Source organism: Corylus avellana, chromosome 1 (assembly GCF_965113065.1).
Source record: "Corylus avellana chromosome 1, dhCorAvel1.hap1.2, whole genome shotgun sequence".
In the NCBI taxonomy this organism is placed as follows: domain Eukaryota; kingdom Viridiplantae; phylum Streptophyta; class Magnoliopsida; order Fagales; family Betulaceae; genus Corylus; species Corylus avellana.
In genome coordinates this window covers 41,067,670-41,081,476 of record NC_142490.1, presented here as the reverse complement: position 1 = coordinate 41,081,476, position 13,807 = coordinate 41,067,670, and the positions used below count along the sequence as shown (strand labels likewise).

The window sequence follows — 13,807 nt, the reverse complement described above, 5'->3', positions numbered from 1 at the left end:
TGACCAAAACATTTATAACTGTATGAATTTTTGAAATTTAGGATCCAAATTTGAGTTGAGGCTGCTTCCAAACAATGACACTATCCCCACTTAGGATCCTTTGGTGGCAAAAAGAAATTAGTTTGGTGGAAATCAGCTATTGTCCCTAATAAATATTTATTAAGAGACAATAATTATTTGTTGTATTGGGACAAAGATCATTTTCATTTCAAATGGAATTGATAATATTAATTTATGCGTGTCTAAATTTAGAGATGGTTGGTTTGATGTTTCTTTTATAAGAATAACATGAAATAATAAATATTATACCGTAATTAGTTGGATACATAGAGATAATGTATAGATGTGGAGTTATGAAATCAATCTCTAAAAGGGTTACCGCAAGCTTTTGAGATAATATACTAAAAATATTGTGAAGTACACTTGTTCTCACAAAGGGAAAATATTTAGATGGAATTGTGTTTGAAAAATAGAGTTTTTAAATTTAAAAGTTTTTTCTTAAAAAAGCTTTATTTTTAGCTTTTTCCCAAAGTGTGTTTTGACAATTTTTAGAGTATGTTTGGATGTACGTTTGAGGAGCTTAAAAGTGCATTTAAGACTCAAAAAGTCCGTTTGAAAATATATATATATATATATATATATATATATATATATATATATATATATCATTTTGATAAAAAATTGAAATAACTTTTAATGGTCCAAAATGCCTAAAAAATTGCCAAAAAGCATTTGGTAAAAGCTTAAAAATGAAGCTTTTGCCAAAAAGCGTTTTTTGACTTAAAAAACACTATTTCTTAAACACAATCTCAAACATGCTCTTAGGCTTTTTGACATTCAAAAGCGCTTTGATTTTTTTTTTTTACCAAACGTGTATTTTTTTTTTTCAAACAAGCTTTTGGAGTGTTAAATGCACATGCATTTGATGTCGTCAAACGCACACCCAAACAAACCCTTAATAGCTTGAGTAGAATTTTTTTTTTTTTTTTTTTTTTTGAAAATGGAGTATTGCCTTAAATATTAGGATTAATAACTTTTTTGGTACCTCGATTTTGACCTTTTTATTTTTTCACTCCTAGGTTTTAAAACCAGACAAATCTAGTGCCTCACATATGGGAAAAGACGAAATCACTACATCCGTTACTTTCCGTCAGTTCCAATTAATGGAAGTCCACATCATCTACGTTTATATCACGACACATGTCCTAAAAATTAAAAACAATAAAAATAAAAAAAATAAAAAAAAATCTATGCCACCACAGACCGGCCTTGGTGGTGGCAAGGCCAAAATAGGCCACCCCCATATAACCCCCTTTTTTTTTTCTTTTTTTTTTTTTTCTTTTTTTTAGGGTTAATTTTTGTTTTTTTTTTTAAAAAAAAAAAAAAATTTAGGACACGCGTAACGATATAAACGTAGATGACGTGGACTTCCATTAATTGGTACCGGCGGAAACTAACAGAGATAGTGATTTCGTCTTTTCCTATATGTGAGGTATCATATTTGTCATATTTTAAAACTTAGGAAAAAAATAAGATCATTAAAACCGAGGTACCAAAAAAGTTATTAACCCTAAATATTATTTTCCAATGATTTTATGTGTCTTACATCTTATAATGGGATCATAATTCCTTACAATTGGACTGTACTACATTGCATGTAAGCAATTTCACATAGAATAAGTTGGGAAGTTCACCTGTTCAGGCTTAAAACAAATGGTTCTCACAGAATCTTCCTCTCATGCAATTTGGGCGTACAATTGTAGAGAATTGTGTAGCGCCCACTCCATTTCACTCCAATACCAGTATTTTATATTAGACCAGGTGGCCCAACATGGCCTTTTCTTTTCTTTATCTCTCTGTGTGTGTGTGTGTGCAGAGGCCCAACATTATGTTTTAGGAATTCGAAATGTGCATTAATTCTGTGGGAAGGGATTACTCAAAACCAGGAGCATAGAAAATGAGAAGGGCTGCTGATTCAGGTTCTGTTCAATGGGCCTGCATGTATGGCCCATCCCATGGCTCGTGTAATGGGCCCTTTCAGTAGACAATTGATCCTCTGTTGCTCAAACTCTCACTACACAATCCAAACATGAAGCCTTTGCTGCTCAAAATCCAGCCTTTTTGGCATGGAATACGTAGCATCAATATATGCTTGATTAGTATAATCTGTCTTAGATTTTCATTGATTTCATGGTGTGGTTGGGTCAAGCTATGACTCAGTCGGACTTGAGGGAGCGGCTGCGGTTCCCACTGTTTAAGTCCCTCTTATGTGGCTCCTAGTAAGTAAGTATTACTATAATCATACCTAGATAAAATAGCTACAATTGGTTTCCTCGGCTTACCTTTTTGCTAAAAAAATGATGCTCGGCACAATCATTGCATCTCTCACATAATCAATTATATCACAAATAGTTAAGTGTGCAATGCCTTGAGATGTGTGGATCACTATTGAATTTATGTGCAAGTCTCCATCGAGGGAACAAATAATGCAAGTTCATTATCAACTTGTCACTTTTAAACAAGGGCAACACATCAATTGATGAATCATTTTTTGGGATGATGCATCATACCGTTTGTTATTATTTGATAAATCGTATGCCCATGCATGCACTTAATCACAAAATCTCATTTTCCAAAAAAATCAACAAAAAAGTATGTAAACATAGAGCGTGCAACATATTGACAACGCTGTAAATGACGGAGCACGTTTTAAACCTTAAAAAAAACCACAAAACATTATGCTTGCTTGCTATCCATAATTTTTTGTTGTTAATTAAAAAAAAAAGTTTTTTAATAGTTAATAAGGTAAAGACCGTAAAGTTTACTTAACTTCCTTAAACTACCATCCCAATGATAATCTACCCTCAAACTATTAATTACGACAATTTACCATCCAAACTATCAAAACAATGACAATGTATCCCCCAATACTAGCAAAATGACGAAATTACCCCTATAGAATTTTCAATAAGACAAAAATACCCTCAAAAATTTGAAAAAAAAAATTAAAATTAAAATTTAGTATTTTTATTTTTATTTTTATTTTTATTTTTATAAGGGTAATTTCATCATCATCATTTTTTTTATAAAAAATAAAATAAAATTGGGGGTACATTGTCATTGTTTTGATAATTTGGAGGGTAAATTGTCGTAATTGATTACGACAATTTACCCCCCAAACTATCAAAACAATGATAATGTACCCCCCTAATACTAGCAAAATAACGAAATTACCCCTATTGAGTTTTCAATTAGGGTAAATGGATTTTACCCTAGTTAATATCTACAATTGCATATGATATTGCAAGGAGAAATGCTATAATGTAATAAAATGATCATTTTTGGCCCATAAATTGTTAGGTGGCAAGAGATCACAGGCCCCATCTATAATTGTTGTGACCCTACCCACTGATAAGCCTATGACCTTTTACCACCTAGGACTTTTATGGGCCAACAATGGTTATTTTATTGCACTATAACATATCTCTATTGCAAAATATTAATTTGTTGAAATTGTAACGTAGAGCTTTTACAGTTTACTCCAATTACAAACATATCCGAAACTCTTTATTTATTAATAAAATTTGAAGGTTAAATAGCTCAAAGAGCTTACGATCAAATTCCACCTCCATCAAATTTAGAAAGGTTACATGATTATCACATTTCCATTTTCTTTTTCCTAAATGTTGCCCCTTAGTTACACCATAAAAGTATCCTCCCTAATTTTAATTAGGGTTAATAAATTTTGACACAACCTGCAAACTTAACAAAAAATTAAAGGGTTAGAGCTGACCGACATGACTCAAACCTGACACATGAGATGATTGCAAGTAATTTTTGACATGAATTGCAAACCTGACACGAACTTAATACAAAATTATAAGGCTATGATCGAGGGGTTTGACCAACTTAATTAAAAGGTTTGAGTTATGATTCATCGATATTATCTTATACACATACTTCCATAAGACCGAATTTGACATGTGAATACCAATGGTAACCCCTAATTAGGTTTATTTTTTCATATTTTTCCTATTAAAAAAAATAAAAATTCTTCCATCTTGTTGAAGGTGTATCGTGTACGGTCATCCGGTCAGACCAAGTCCACCTCACCAATGAGAGAAGACTTTCCATTCTTGAAGCTCTCTCTTGCTCCAATAGAAGAAAAAGAACAGAGGCAAGGCAACCCGTATTACGTCGACACGTGGAGGAACAGCGGGACAGGCTGGACAGCCGCCGGCCGCCTACTATTCCTAGTTCTAACTTCTAAGTTCACATTGCGGTTTCCGAAGTCCAAGGTTTGACCAAGGAGCTTGTCGGTTTCAGTAATAAAGAATTCAAGTAAAAAATTAAAAAAAAAAAAAAAAAAACCCTCTCAGACTGAAAACCCAAACACCACTCCAATGGGTCTTCTTCTTCTTCTTCCTCTTCTTTTTCTTCTTCGTTGTCAAACAAAAGCCCTAGAAGTCACCCCTCGAGACGAGCACAACCTCCACCGTGCGATCAGGGAGCGATGGCTCTCGGCGGCCCCCGCCTGAACCCCCATTTCACGGCGGAGAAGGCTGTGGCGGCGATCGGCCTCGGATATGATCTCTGCTACGATCTCAGGCTCTCTTCCTGCAAGTCTGGGCCTTCTGGGTCGAGGCTGATCGAGCTGGACCAGACCCAGACTCGGGACCTCGTGGTTCCCGGCGGCGTGGTCGTCCCGCACGTGCCCACCTCCATCAAGTGCGACAAAGGCGAGCGCACCAGGTTTCGCTCCGATGTCGTTTCGTTTCATCAGGTACTTTTTTTTTTTTTCTATTTTTTTTTTTTTTGATAAATACTTATTCTTAAGACTCAAGAAGAAGAAGCTGAGAACTTATTTTGGTGTTGGGAAATGTTATAATTATGCTTAAAATAAGAAGGATATAGTAATTCTAGTACTCAATGAACATTCATCTTGCCTAAAGTCTTGGAACCATGCTTGTTTATTGTGTTAAAAGTAACAAATAAAGGCAGCATTGGCTTTCTTATTGCTATGATAATAGTGATTAAAGATTAAAGTTGTTAATATTATGTTGGGAAAGTTCAATGATTAGATGGTGTATATATATTATTATTTATTTTCTGAGCAGATGGCGTATATATGTATTAGAGAAACAGAGTTGTGATACCATATTACAGAAACAGAGCCGTGGAAACAGAAAGGAAAGCAAGCAGAGAAAAATGGAAAGAAAAATGAATCTGAATATTCATTCTTGTTATCTAATACAAGCGATGGTTCATATTTATAAAAGTACAGAAAGAATAACAGAAACTAATAAATACAGACACTGGTTCAATTAATAAAAAACTAATTCGTCCAGATCAAGATCATCTTGCTCCAGCTGATACATTTACTAACATGCTCCAGCTCATCTTGCTGACTTGATAAAATAATCTGCTGATAATATATGTGTTAATCTACGCCAGATGTCGGAGCTAGTTAATCAGGAAATGGCATTATCGGGCAAAATTCCATCGGGGCCATTCAATTCAATGTTCGACTTCAAGGGGTGCTGGCAGAAGGACGCAGCTGCAACAAAGAGTCTTGCATTTGATGGTTGGTTCATAAGTCTGTATAACATTGAATTAGACAGGTCCCAGATAACGCTGTCCAAGCATGTCAAACAAGAAGTGCCTTCTTCATGGGATCCCGCTGCCCTTGCTGAGTAAGACTTTAAAAAAAAATGTAGATATGTAGTTGAATGCCTTTCAGCATTTTTGGTGAATAAGCAAGGCATCCACAAAACTGATATCAGTGACTCACATGCAATTTGTTAATGCTAAGAAAGTTGTGTATTAAACAAAAAAAAAAAAAGAGTCAAAGATAAGTTTTCACGAGCTCAAAGAATAATGGCCTATGCCATAATGGTTTTTAACATAATGTTCCAGTTGAAAATAAGGTTTTAATTGTAATTTTTTGCTAGATTATTATTTTAATTGTTAATGTTTGATAACACGATTTTCCAGGTTCATTGAAAAATATGGTACTCATGTTGTTGTTGGGGTAAAGATGGGAGGTAAGGATGTAATTCACATAAAGCAGTTAGAAAATTCAAATCTGCAGCCCACTGAAGTGCAGAAATTGTTAAAGGAATGTGCTGACAAGAGATTTTCTGAAGATGTGAATGGAAGTTTCATATCGAACCCTACTGAAATATCAGGAAAACTGAAGGTACATAAGATCTTAATGTCAACATTGTTATGATTGTCATGTGATAACATCATTTCTGTTGTTAAAGTGATTGTAAGATGCAATACAATGGTGAGTAATAAAAAAGAAGGAAGAGAACATGGCCCAATGATTGGATGTGGTAATGTTTGGCTGCTATGGGAAGTCCAAAAAACATTTTGTAAAATCTAATTCCTACAAGTTTTTAGCTTCAGGGTGATGTTTCTACTTTTTAGCTTATCCTGATTCATGAGAAAATGTCATCAACGTAAAAAAAGAAAAAGGAAGCCTCTAGAAAAAAAAGCCCAAAATAACATTTTCAAAAACATTTTGATGCTTGACTGTCAACTTTGTCATTTAGTTATTGAGTCAAGATAAAACATAGTTTTTGTTTTGTCATCACTTTCTCAAATAATTGCCAGGAAATTGGTTTTTCTCTCCCCCCTCTTTTGAGTTAAAAATGTGACTTGATGGGTCAAATGGGTCTAACATTATTTTTCCTCCGAGTTAAATCGCCTATTTCAGACTTTACAGTAATTATGGGCTTCCGTTATATTCAGAATTTTTTACCATGAAAGAGGAAGTTGTGGAAAACAACGAGGAGAGTCCTTGTTCTACTTTAATATTTCTATTTGTTCTTCAGGAAGAACACTCTATGCCCTGGGATCTTCGTAACGGTTTTGGTGCCTCAGTAAGGCCACCTGATATCACTTACTCAAAGAATGAGGTGAGCATTCTGATATCTGTTATGGCAGTTGTTGCTTAAAATGCATCCAATGGGAAACTGGCTACATTAAAAATCATTATCTATATGCAGGATATAATGCACATCTGTGTCCGAAGGGGAGGTGTTGATCTCAGCCAAAGTCATAATCAGTGGCTTTCAACCATATCACAGTCTCCTAATGTCGTATCGATGTCCTTTGTTCCTATGACTTCACTCTTGACTGGTGTCAAAGGAAGTGGATTTCTAAGTCATGCTGTGAATTTGTACCTTAGATGTGAGTATGCTTATCTGTCACTTTGAGCTTCAGCATAATCCAATCATGCATTCACTGAAGCACAAAATGTGATTTTGATTATGTTATAAGTCAACGAGGTTTAATGTCTCATTAATTAATGGAATATTATTGAAGGTCCTATATAATAACACTGACACAACTACGTTGTACACAAGGGAGGTGACCCCTAATCCTTGATTTTGCTGGCATATTTGTGTGAGCAGATACTTCCCAGCCAGATAGGCCTTAAACTTTGCTCATGCATTGCTCCCTGCTTGGTTCGCCTTGTAATTCTGTCTTTGGTTTCATTTCTTAATCCTGTTGGTGCCTATCATCCAACTTGATGTCAGATATGATTGGCATTTACTGTTGCAGATATATTGGAAACTCTTACACATAAGTTTAGCTTAGTAATTCTTCTGTGACAGTGATCATTGGGTGTAGCCTGTGCATGAATCTGCAAGTCTTATATCTGAGAAATATTGTATATGTAATTACCATTTTCATTTGAATCACTGTGGCCTGTTACTCTCAATTAGTACTTGTATGATTGTATTGCTCTCTGATGGTTGATAATTCATGCAGATAAACCACCAATAGAGGAACTCCATCACTTTCTAGAATTTCAATTGCCTCGACAATGGGCTCCAATGTATGGTGATCTGCCTCTTGGTCTTAGGCACAGAAAACAAGCATCCCCATCACTTCAGTTCACTTTCATGGGTCCCAGGCTTTATGTTAACACCATGCAGGTAATTTCTTCTGTTGCAGCTTATAAAAATAGTGATATCATTACTTATCAAAAAAAAAAAAAAAAAAAAAAAATAGTGATATCATCATACTAAAAATCTCAATTTTACCAGTGATATCCCCCAACGATTTTGGTAAAAAAAAAAAAAGTGATGGATGCCCATTGTTAAAGCTTGTCAAAACTTTTAAAATAGACCCCCTAAAACTTTTAATAAAGATATTAATAGAAAAAGCTCCAAAACACTATTTATGAGGATTTTTTGTGAGTTGAGAGAAATTTTTTATCTGAATATATACAGCTTAGAGAATTGACTTTTTTTTTTTTTTTTTTTTTTTTTTTTTTTTTCTGAATATGAATAATAAATTTTTGTTTGTTATTGTGTGCATTTAGTTGAATTTTGTACACTTGTTAATTAAAAAATTGCTCAAATTTGTGTGCTCGTGAATTTTGTAAAAATGTCTCTTTTCATTAAGATCGAGCCTGTTTCCAATTTATTTTCCTTCTGTACTTGTTAATTGAATTGAACATTTCTATATATATACTTATGATTGATATTACATTACAAGATTAGACATAAATCAATTGTTAGAAAAAAAAAATATTTTCTTAAATCTTGTGCCAGAATTATATCTGTCTCCCTCTAAATAAACATCCTGGCTTTGTTCCTAATGATGGAGCACTTGGGATGTGGAGACAGTAACAATCGTTTCTGTGAGTTGATAAGCTTGACTATATACTTGACAAACCCATCTGGACTACAAAGGTCTGTGTTTGTGCCGCCAGGATAAACACTTTTAGGTTCATTACTTTTGATGCATTAGGGTTTGAGATAGCTAAGGTCTGGGCATAAATTTAATTTAAAAAGAAAAAGCCACTTAAAATATGAAATCACACAGAATATTGTACTATCTTCATAACCATTCAGGAAGCAGGTCATTTTAACCATTACTGAAAAAATTTATGGATATATTTTCCAGTACTCAAGCATTTGGTCACAGTTTCACTGAATTCCTGGTTTATAATTTAAAATTTTCAGGTTGACTCTGGAAATCGGCCAGTGACAGGGGTCCGGTTATACTTGGAAGGCAAGAAATGTGACCATCTTGCAATTCATCTTCAGCATCTCTCAACTCTTCCCAAGATCCTCCAACTCTCAGATGATCACAGTTATGAGCCCACAGAGGAGCCGATCGAACGAGGCTACTTTGAACCTGTTAAGTGGAACATATTCTCACATGTCTGCACTGCCCCAATACAGTACATCTCTCACATTGATGACTCTGCTTCTATTGTGACAAAGGCCTGGTTTGAAGTCAAGGGTATTGGAATGAAGAAAGTTTTGTTCCTGAGGCTTGGATACTCCATGGTGGCATCTGCAAGGATACGTAGATCAGCATGGGATGGAACCACAAGTTCATCTCGAAAGTCAGGATTCATCTCAATGATGATTAGCACAAGATTTAGTGCAGGACTGAATCCACCTGATAAGCCAGCCAAGGTGGATATGAATTCAGCAGTTTATACCGGTGGACCGCCTTTACCGACAAGGGCTCCGAAAATGTCAAGCTTTGTAAATACAAAGGAAATGGTGAGGGGCCCAGAGGACCCGCCTGGATATTGGGTGGTCACCGGAGCCAAGCTGTGTGTAGAGGGTGGCAGAATCTCAATCAAAGTGAAATACTCACTGTTGACCATAATGTCAGAGGAGTCAATAATGTTGATGTGAGAAAACCGAACAGGGAACAAAAGCAATTTTTTCCCTCCTTTGTAGATGTGTCATGTACATTTTGTATTTAAAATCGGCTTCAATATTATTATTTGGCGCAAAGCCGTATAAGAGATATTTCACTTCATAAACAATTGAGTTAACGAAAAATCCCAATGGCATGGAGAATTGATAGGGCCGATACATCGAATACCCACATTGTAAATTTTTGTAGTTTGGACATGACATTGAAAAAAACGTGATAATTCAGGAGGATAAGTAAAGTTTTTTCATCATCCGTAGAAGAAGAAAGCTCATACATTGTTGAATAATCATGTCCAGGAAATACATGTTCAAAAAATATCTTCCCAGGGAAACAATCATTTTCAAGTTGCCTCACACAAGCAGAAATCTATTCAGAATGCGTTAGGGATTAACAATAGAACTTGTAAGTCATTCTTCATATGTTCATTCTGGGTATATTCAAAACCACAATTCTTTGCCCCGAAAATGGTAGGAGTACATGATCTAAAGCCCATAACTTTTATTAATAAAATTACATGTGAAGAATGAAATATTACATTAATAGATACCAAGGAATGCAAAGATTCTTTTGGGGGTTAGTTGGGATAAAACCATAAATCAATAGATACCAAGGAATGCAAAGATTCTTTTGTGGGTTAGTTGGGATAAAACCATAAATCAATAGATACCAAGGAATACAAAAATTCTTTTGGGGGTTGGGAAAAAACCATAGGTTCATGATAGGCCTCCAATATTCCTCTATATGTCAGAGAAAGAATGCGAAGTAGACACACAGGGTGCATACTTGGTTGCAAAGAAGGGCAGTACTTCTTCACAGAAATCACCAATAGTCTCCACATGAACACCAACCATCTTTAAAGTGGTGGAATCGATTGATGTCTCTCACGATAATCTCCCTCGAGACAATTTTACAGATGAACTTGAATGCAGTATGGCAGTCCACACAGATCCGAAGATTCTTCTTCACCCTAATGGGAGATCCTGGTGGAGTAGCAATCAAACCAAAAGCCACTGCAAGTTTTTCACTGTGATGGAGGAGAAGCTGCTTCTTTTCACTTTGTTCCAGATCATGGAGGTCAATCTCTACCATGGGAACATAGCCAGCTTTATTCATTAAGTCAGCCAGGTCATCAAGCTTGGCATATATTTCCTTGCTTCTATAATGGCTTCTATCTCCTACTATAAAGGTGTATACTTTGTCTTTCACCTCAATCCAGCTCATTCCAGGTTCCTTCTTCACCATGCTATCTCTCATAAGCCTTCTCACGCTTGCAACATTTTCCCACATGCCAGCTGATGCATAAATGTTTGCAAGAAGAACGTGGGTACCAGATTTCTCTGGTTCAAGAGTTAAGAGCATCTCAGCGGCTTGTCGGCCAAGATGAACGTTTTTATGGATTCTTGCAGCACCAAGAAGTGCACCCCAAACTGAAGCATTAGCTTGAAATGGCATTGTATTTACAAGTTCCATTGCCTCATTTAATTTCCCAGCACGGCCAAGGAGATCAATCATACAAGCATAATGCTCTTGCATAGGTTCTATACCGAACAAATCTTCCATTGAATCAAAATATCTTCTGGCTTCAGTTACCAAGCCTGCATGATTGCATGCATAAAGGACGCTAACTAAAGTTATATGATTTGGGGGAACACCATCTTTAAGCATCTGGTTAAACAATTGGAGGGCCTGTTTCCCATGCCCATGTTGCGCAAGTCCTCCAATCATTGCAGACCACGATACTATTCCTCTCTCAGGTATCTCAGAGAATGCACAACCGGCATCATCTATGCTTCCACATTTTGCGTACATGTTCACTAGAGAATTCCCGGCAAATACATCAGACATGAACCCGAACTTCAGAATTTGAACATGTATCTGTTTCCCCTGTTCATATGCTGATAAATTTGCACAAGCATTCAGAAGGGAACTGCAAACAAATGGATCCGGTTTGATTCCCCTATCTTGCAGTTGCAAATAGAGCTTTAGAGCTTCCTCTCCTTGACCATGTTGAGCATAAGCAGTGATCATGGATGTGAAAGCCACCACATCTTCAATTGGGCATTCTTCAAAAATTCTTGCTGCGTTGTCTACACAGCTACATTTTCCATATGTATCAAGAATGCTGTTTATGACGTAAATGTCAGAATGAAAACCTGATTTCACAGAAATTCCATGAACTTGTCTAGAAACATTGATAGCCTGCAAACTAGCTGCAGATTTCAGGACTGTGAATAAAGTCGTCTGGTTGAATCCTAGTCCTTCCTTGTACATCTCAGCGAAAAAGGATACGGCTTCCATGTCTTCCCCGTTCTGTGAATGTCCTGAGATAACAGCATTACATGCAATCAAGTCCTTCTTTGGCATCAAATTAAAAACCATCCTTGCTTCATCCATCATATTACACTTTGAGTACACATCTATCAGTCCTACATCCACAAACAAATCTGATTCTAAATCCATCTTTATCAATTTAGAGTGCAACTGTCTACCCAATTCCTTGAGCCCCATTCCGGCACAAGCTTTAAGAACACTTGATAAAGTAAACATATTTGGACATATTTTTGACCTTTTCATTTGCTCAAACAAGTTTAAAGCCCATTCATGGGACTCACAAAGAACACAGCCAGCAATAACAGCATTCCAGGAAACAATATCAGGTTGTGCAATTTCGTCAAAAACAGTAATTGCATCTTCCATATCTCCTGCTTTGGCATACATGTCAACAAGCGTATTTGCTGAGAATAGATCAGTATCATATCCAAGCTTTATCAAATACCCATGAATTTTCCTTCCTTGACCACCATCCCCCAAACCCGAGCAAGCTTTCAGAATACTAGACAAACTAAACTCATTGGGTCTTATTCCATTCAAAACCATTTCCTGAAACAAACCCAGGGCTTCTCCACTGAAATCACTCTGAACATAACAAGAAAACAACGCATTCCACGAAACAACATTCCTTTCCGGAATCACATCAAACAGTCTCCTTGAATCCCCAAACTCCCAACATTTTGCATACATAACAACCAAAGTATTTGCAACAAACACATCAGACTCAAACCCCGTTACCACCGCAATCCCATGAACCTGCTTACCTAGCTCCAAATCCTTCATTATTGAACATGCCTTGAGAACACTCGGAAACGTAAACTCATTGCACTTAACACCCAACAAGTGCATCTCATGAAACGCCAAAACGGCTTCTTTACCAAGCCCATTTTGTGCATACCCAGATATCAAAGCAGACCAAGAAACCAAATCCGGTTCAGTACTTTCCTCAACCAGTTTCCGGGCATACCCAAAACGCCGACACTTCGAATACAGATTAATCAAATGGTTCCTAACATTCGGGTCCTCAGATAATCCGAATCTCACTATGTGGGCATGGACTTCCATGCCTGAACTTACAGACTTGGAAGCAGTGCATTCTGAGAGGAGATTAGAGTAGGATATAGATGTAGGTGCGAAGCTGCCCTTTTGGATTGAGCTTAAACTAGCGGTGGTTTGTGGGTCTCCGCTAAATTTAGCGGAGGTTTGGATAGATTTAGCGGGGAAGAGAAAATGGGTTGGGACAATAAAGGGTTCAAATAGTAGGTATAGCCGTTGAAGAAGAGGTTTTTGGAGGGAAAGGAGGCCCCAAAGCTTCATGTTCCATTTGATCATCTAGTATCTCAGCGATTTCTACAGAGTTTCGCTAGGATGATCATAACCGTCCAAACTCCAGGAAGCTTTAGCGTAGTTTGAAGAGTATGTTTGCGCGCTGAGCTGAACTCTTTGAATCTGCCTGGTTCTCCACTTATCCAGTCGTTCATGTCTATTGGATATGGGAGTAAATTGCACTATATAGAACGATAATACCTTTATTTCGCATATGCATCCACACTCTGTAAATGGCGAATTCTAGTAGTCGTTTGCCTATTCAGGGTAGACAGAATTCACCCATAACCATACACAGGTGGATTTTTTTTTCTCACTTAGTTTGTATTAATTGACAGTGACATCTGCTTTGCATTTTGCGCTCATTTTTTTTACCCCAAACACCATTTTGGGATTTACGTATGTATCTAATTCAAAAATTGGATTAAATCCATCAAAAAAGTTCATAAAA

The 13,807-nt window shown here is 36.4% G+C and overlaps 2 protein-coding genes across 2 annotated transcripts; one reads left to right on the top strand and one right to left on the bottom strand.

The window, feature by feature from the left end:
* Nucleotides 1-4,349: 4,349 nt before the first annotated feature.
* On the top strand, nt 4,350-9,791 carry NSL1 (MAC/Perforin domain-containing protein). The gene is made up of 7 exons (XM_059583529.2): nt 4,350-4,783; nt 5,455-5,693; nt 5,995-6,199; nt 6,840-6,923; nt 7,014-7,197; nt 7,783-7,949; nt 8,985-9,791. Exons 1-7 carry the CDS (start codon nt 4,514-4,516, stop codon nt 9,672-9,674), a joined length of 1,839 nt encoding a protein of 612 aa, XP_059439512.2. The 5' UTR covers nt 4,350-4,513; the 3' UTR covers nt 9,675-9,791.
* Nucleotides 9,792-10,165: 374 nt separating this feature from the next.
* On the bottom strand, nt 10,166-13,453 carry LOC132172866 (pentatricopeptide repeat-containing protein At3g12770). The gene has a single exon (XM_059584432.2). The coding sequence runs from the start codon at nt 13,360-13,362 to the stop codon at nt 10,519-10,521; it is 2,844 nt and encodes a 947-aa protein (XP_059440415.1). The 5' UTR covers nt 13,363-13,453; the 3' UTR covers nt 10,166-10,518.
* Nucleotides 13,454-13,807: the final 354 nt, after the last annotated feature.

Coding starts and splice junctions, on each gene's coding strand:
- NSL1 (XM_059583529.2), top strand. CDS start 4,514: ATGGCTCTCGGCGGCCCCCGCCTGAACCCCCATTTCACGGCGGAGAAG. Junction 4,784..5,454: donor ATGTCGTTTCGTTTCATCAG/GTACTTTTTTTT, acceptor AATCTACGCCAG/ATGTCGGAGCTAGTTAATCA. Junction 7,950..8,984: donor TTTATGTTAACACCATGCAG/GTAATTTCTTCT, acceptor TAAAATTTTCAG/GTTGACTCTGGAAATCGGCC.
- LOC132172866 (XM_059584432.2), bottom strand. CDS start 13,362: ATGATCAAATGGAACATGAAGCTTTGGGGCCTCCTTTCCCTCCAAAAA.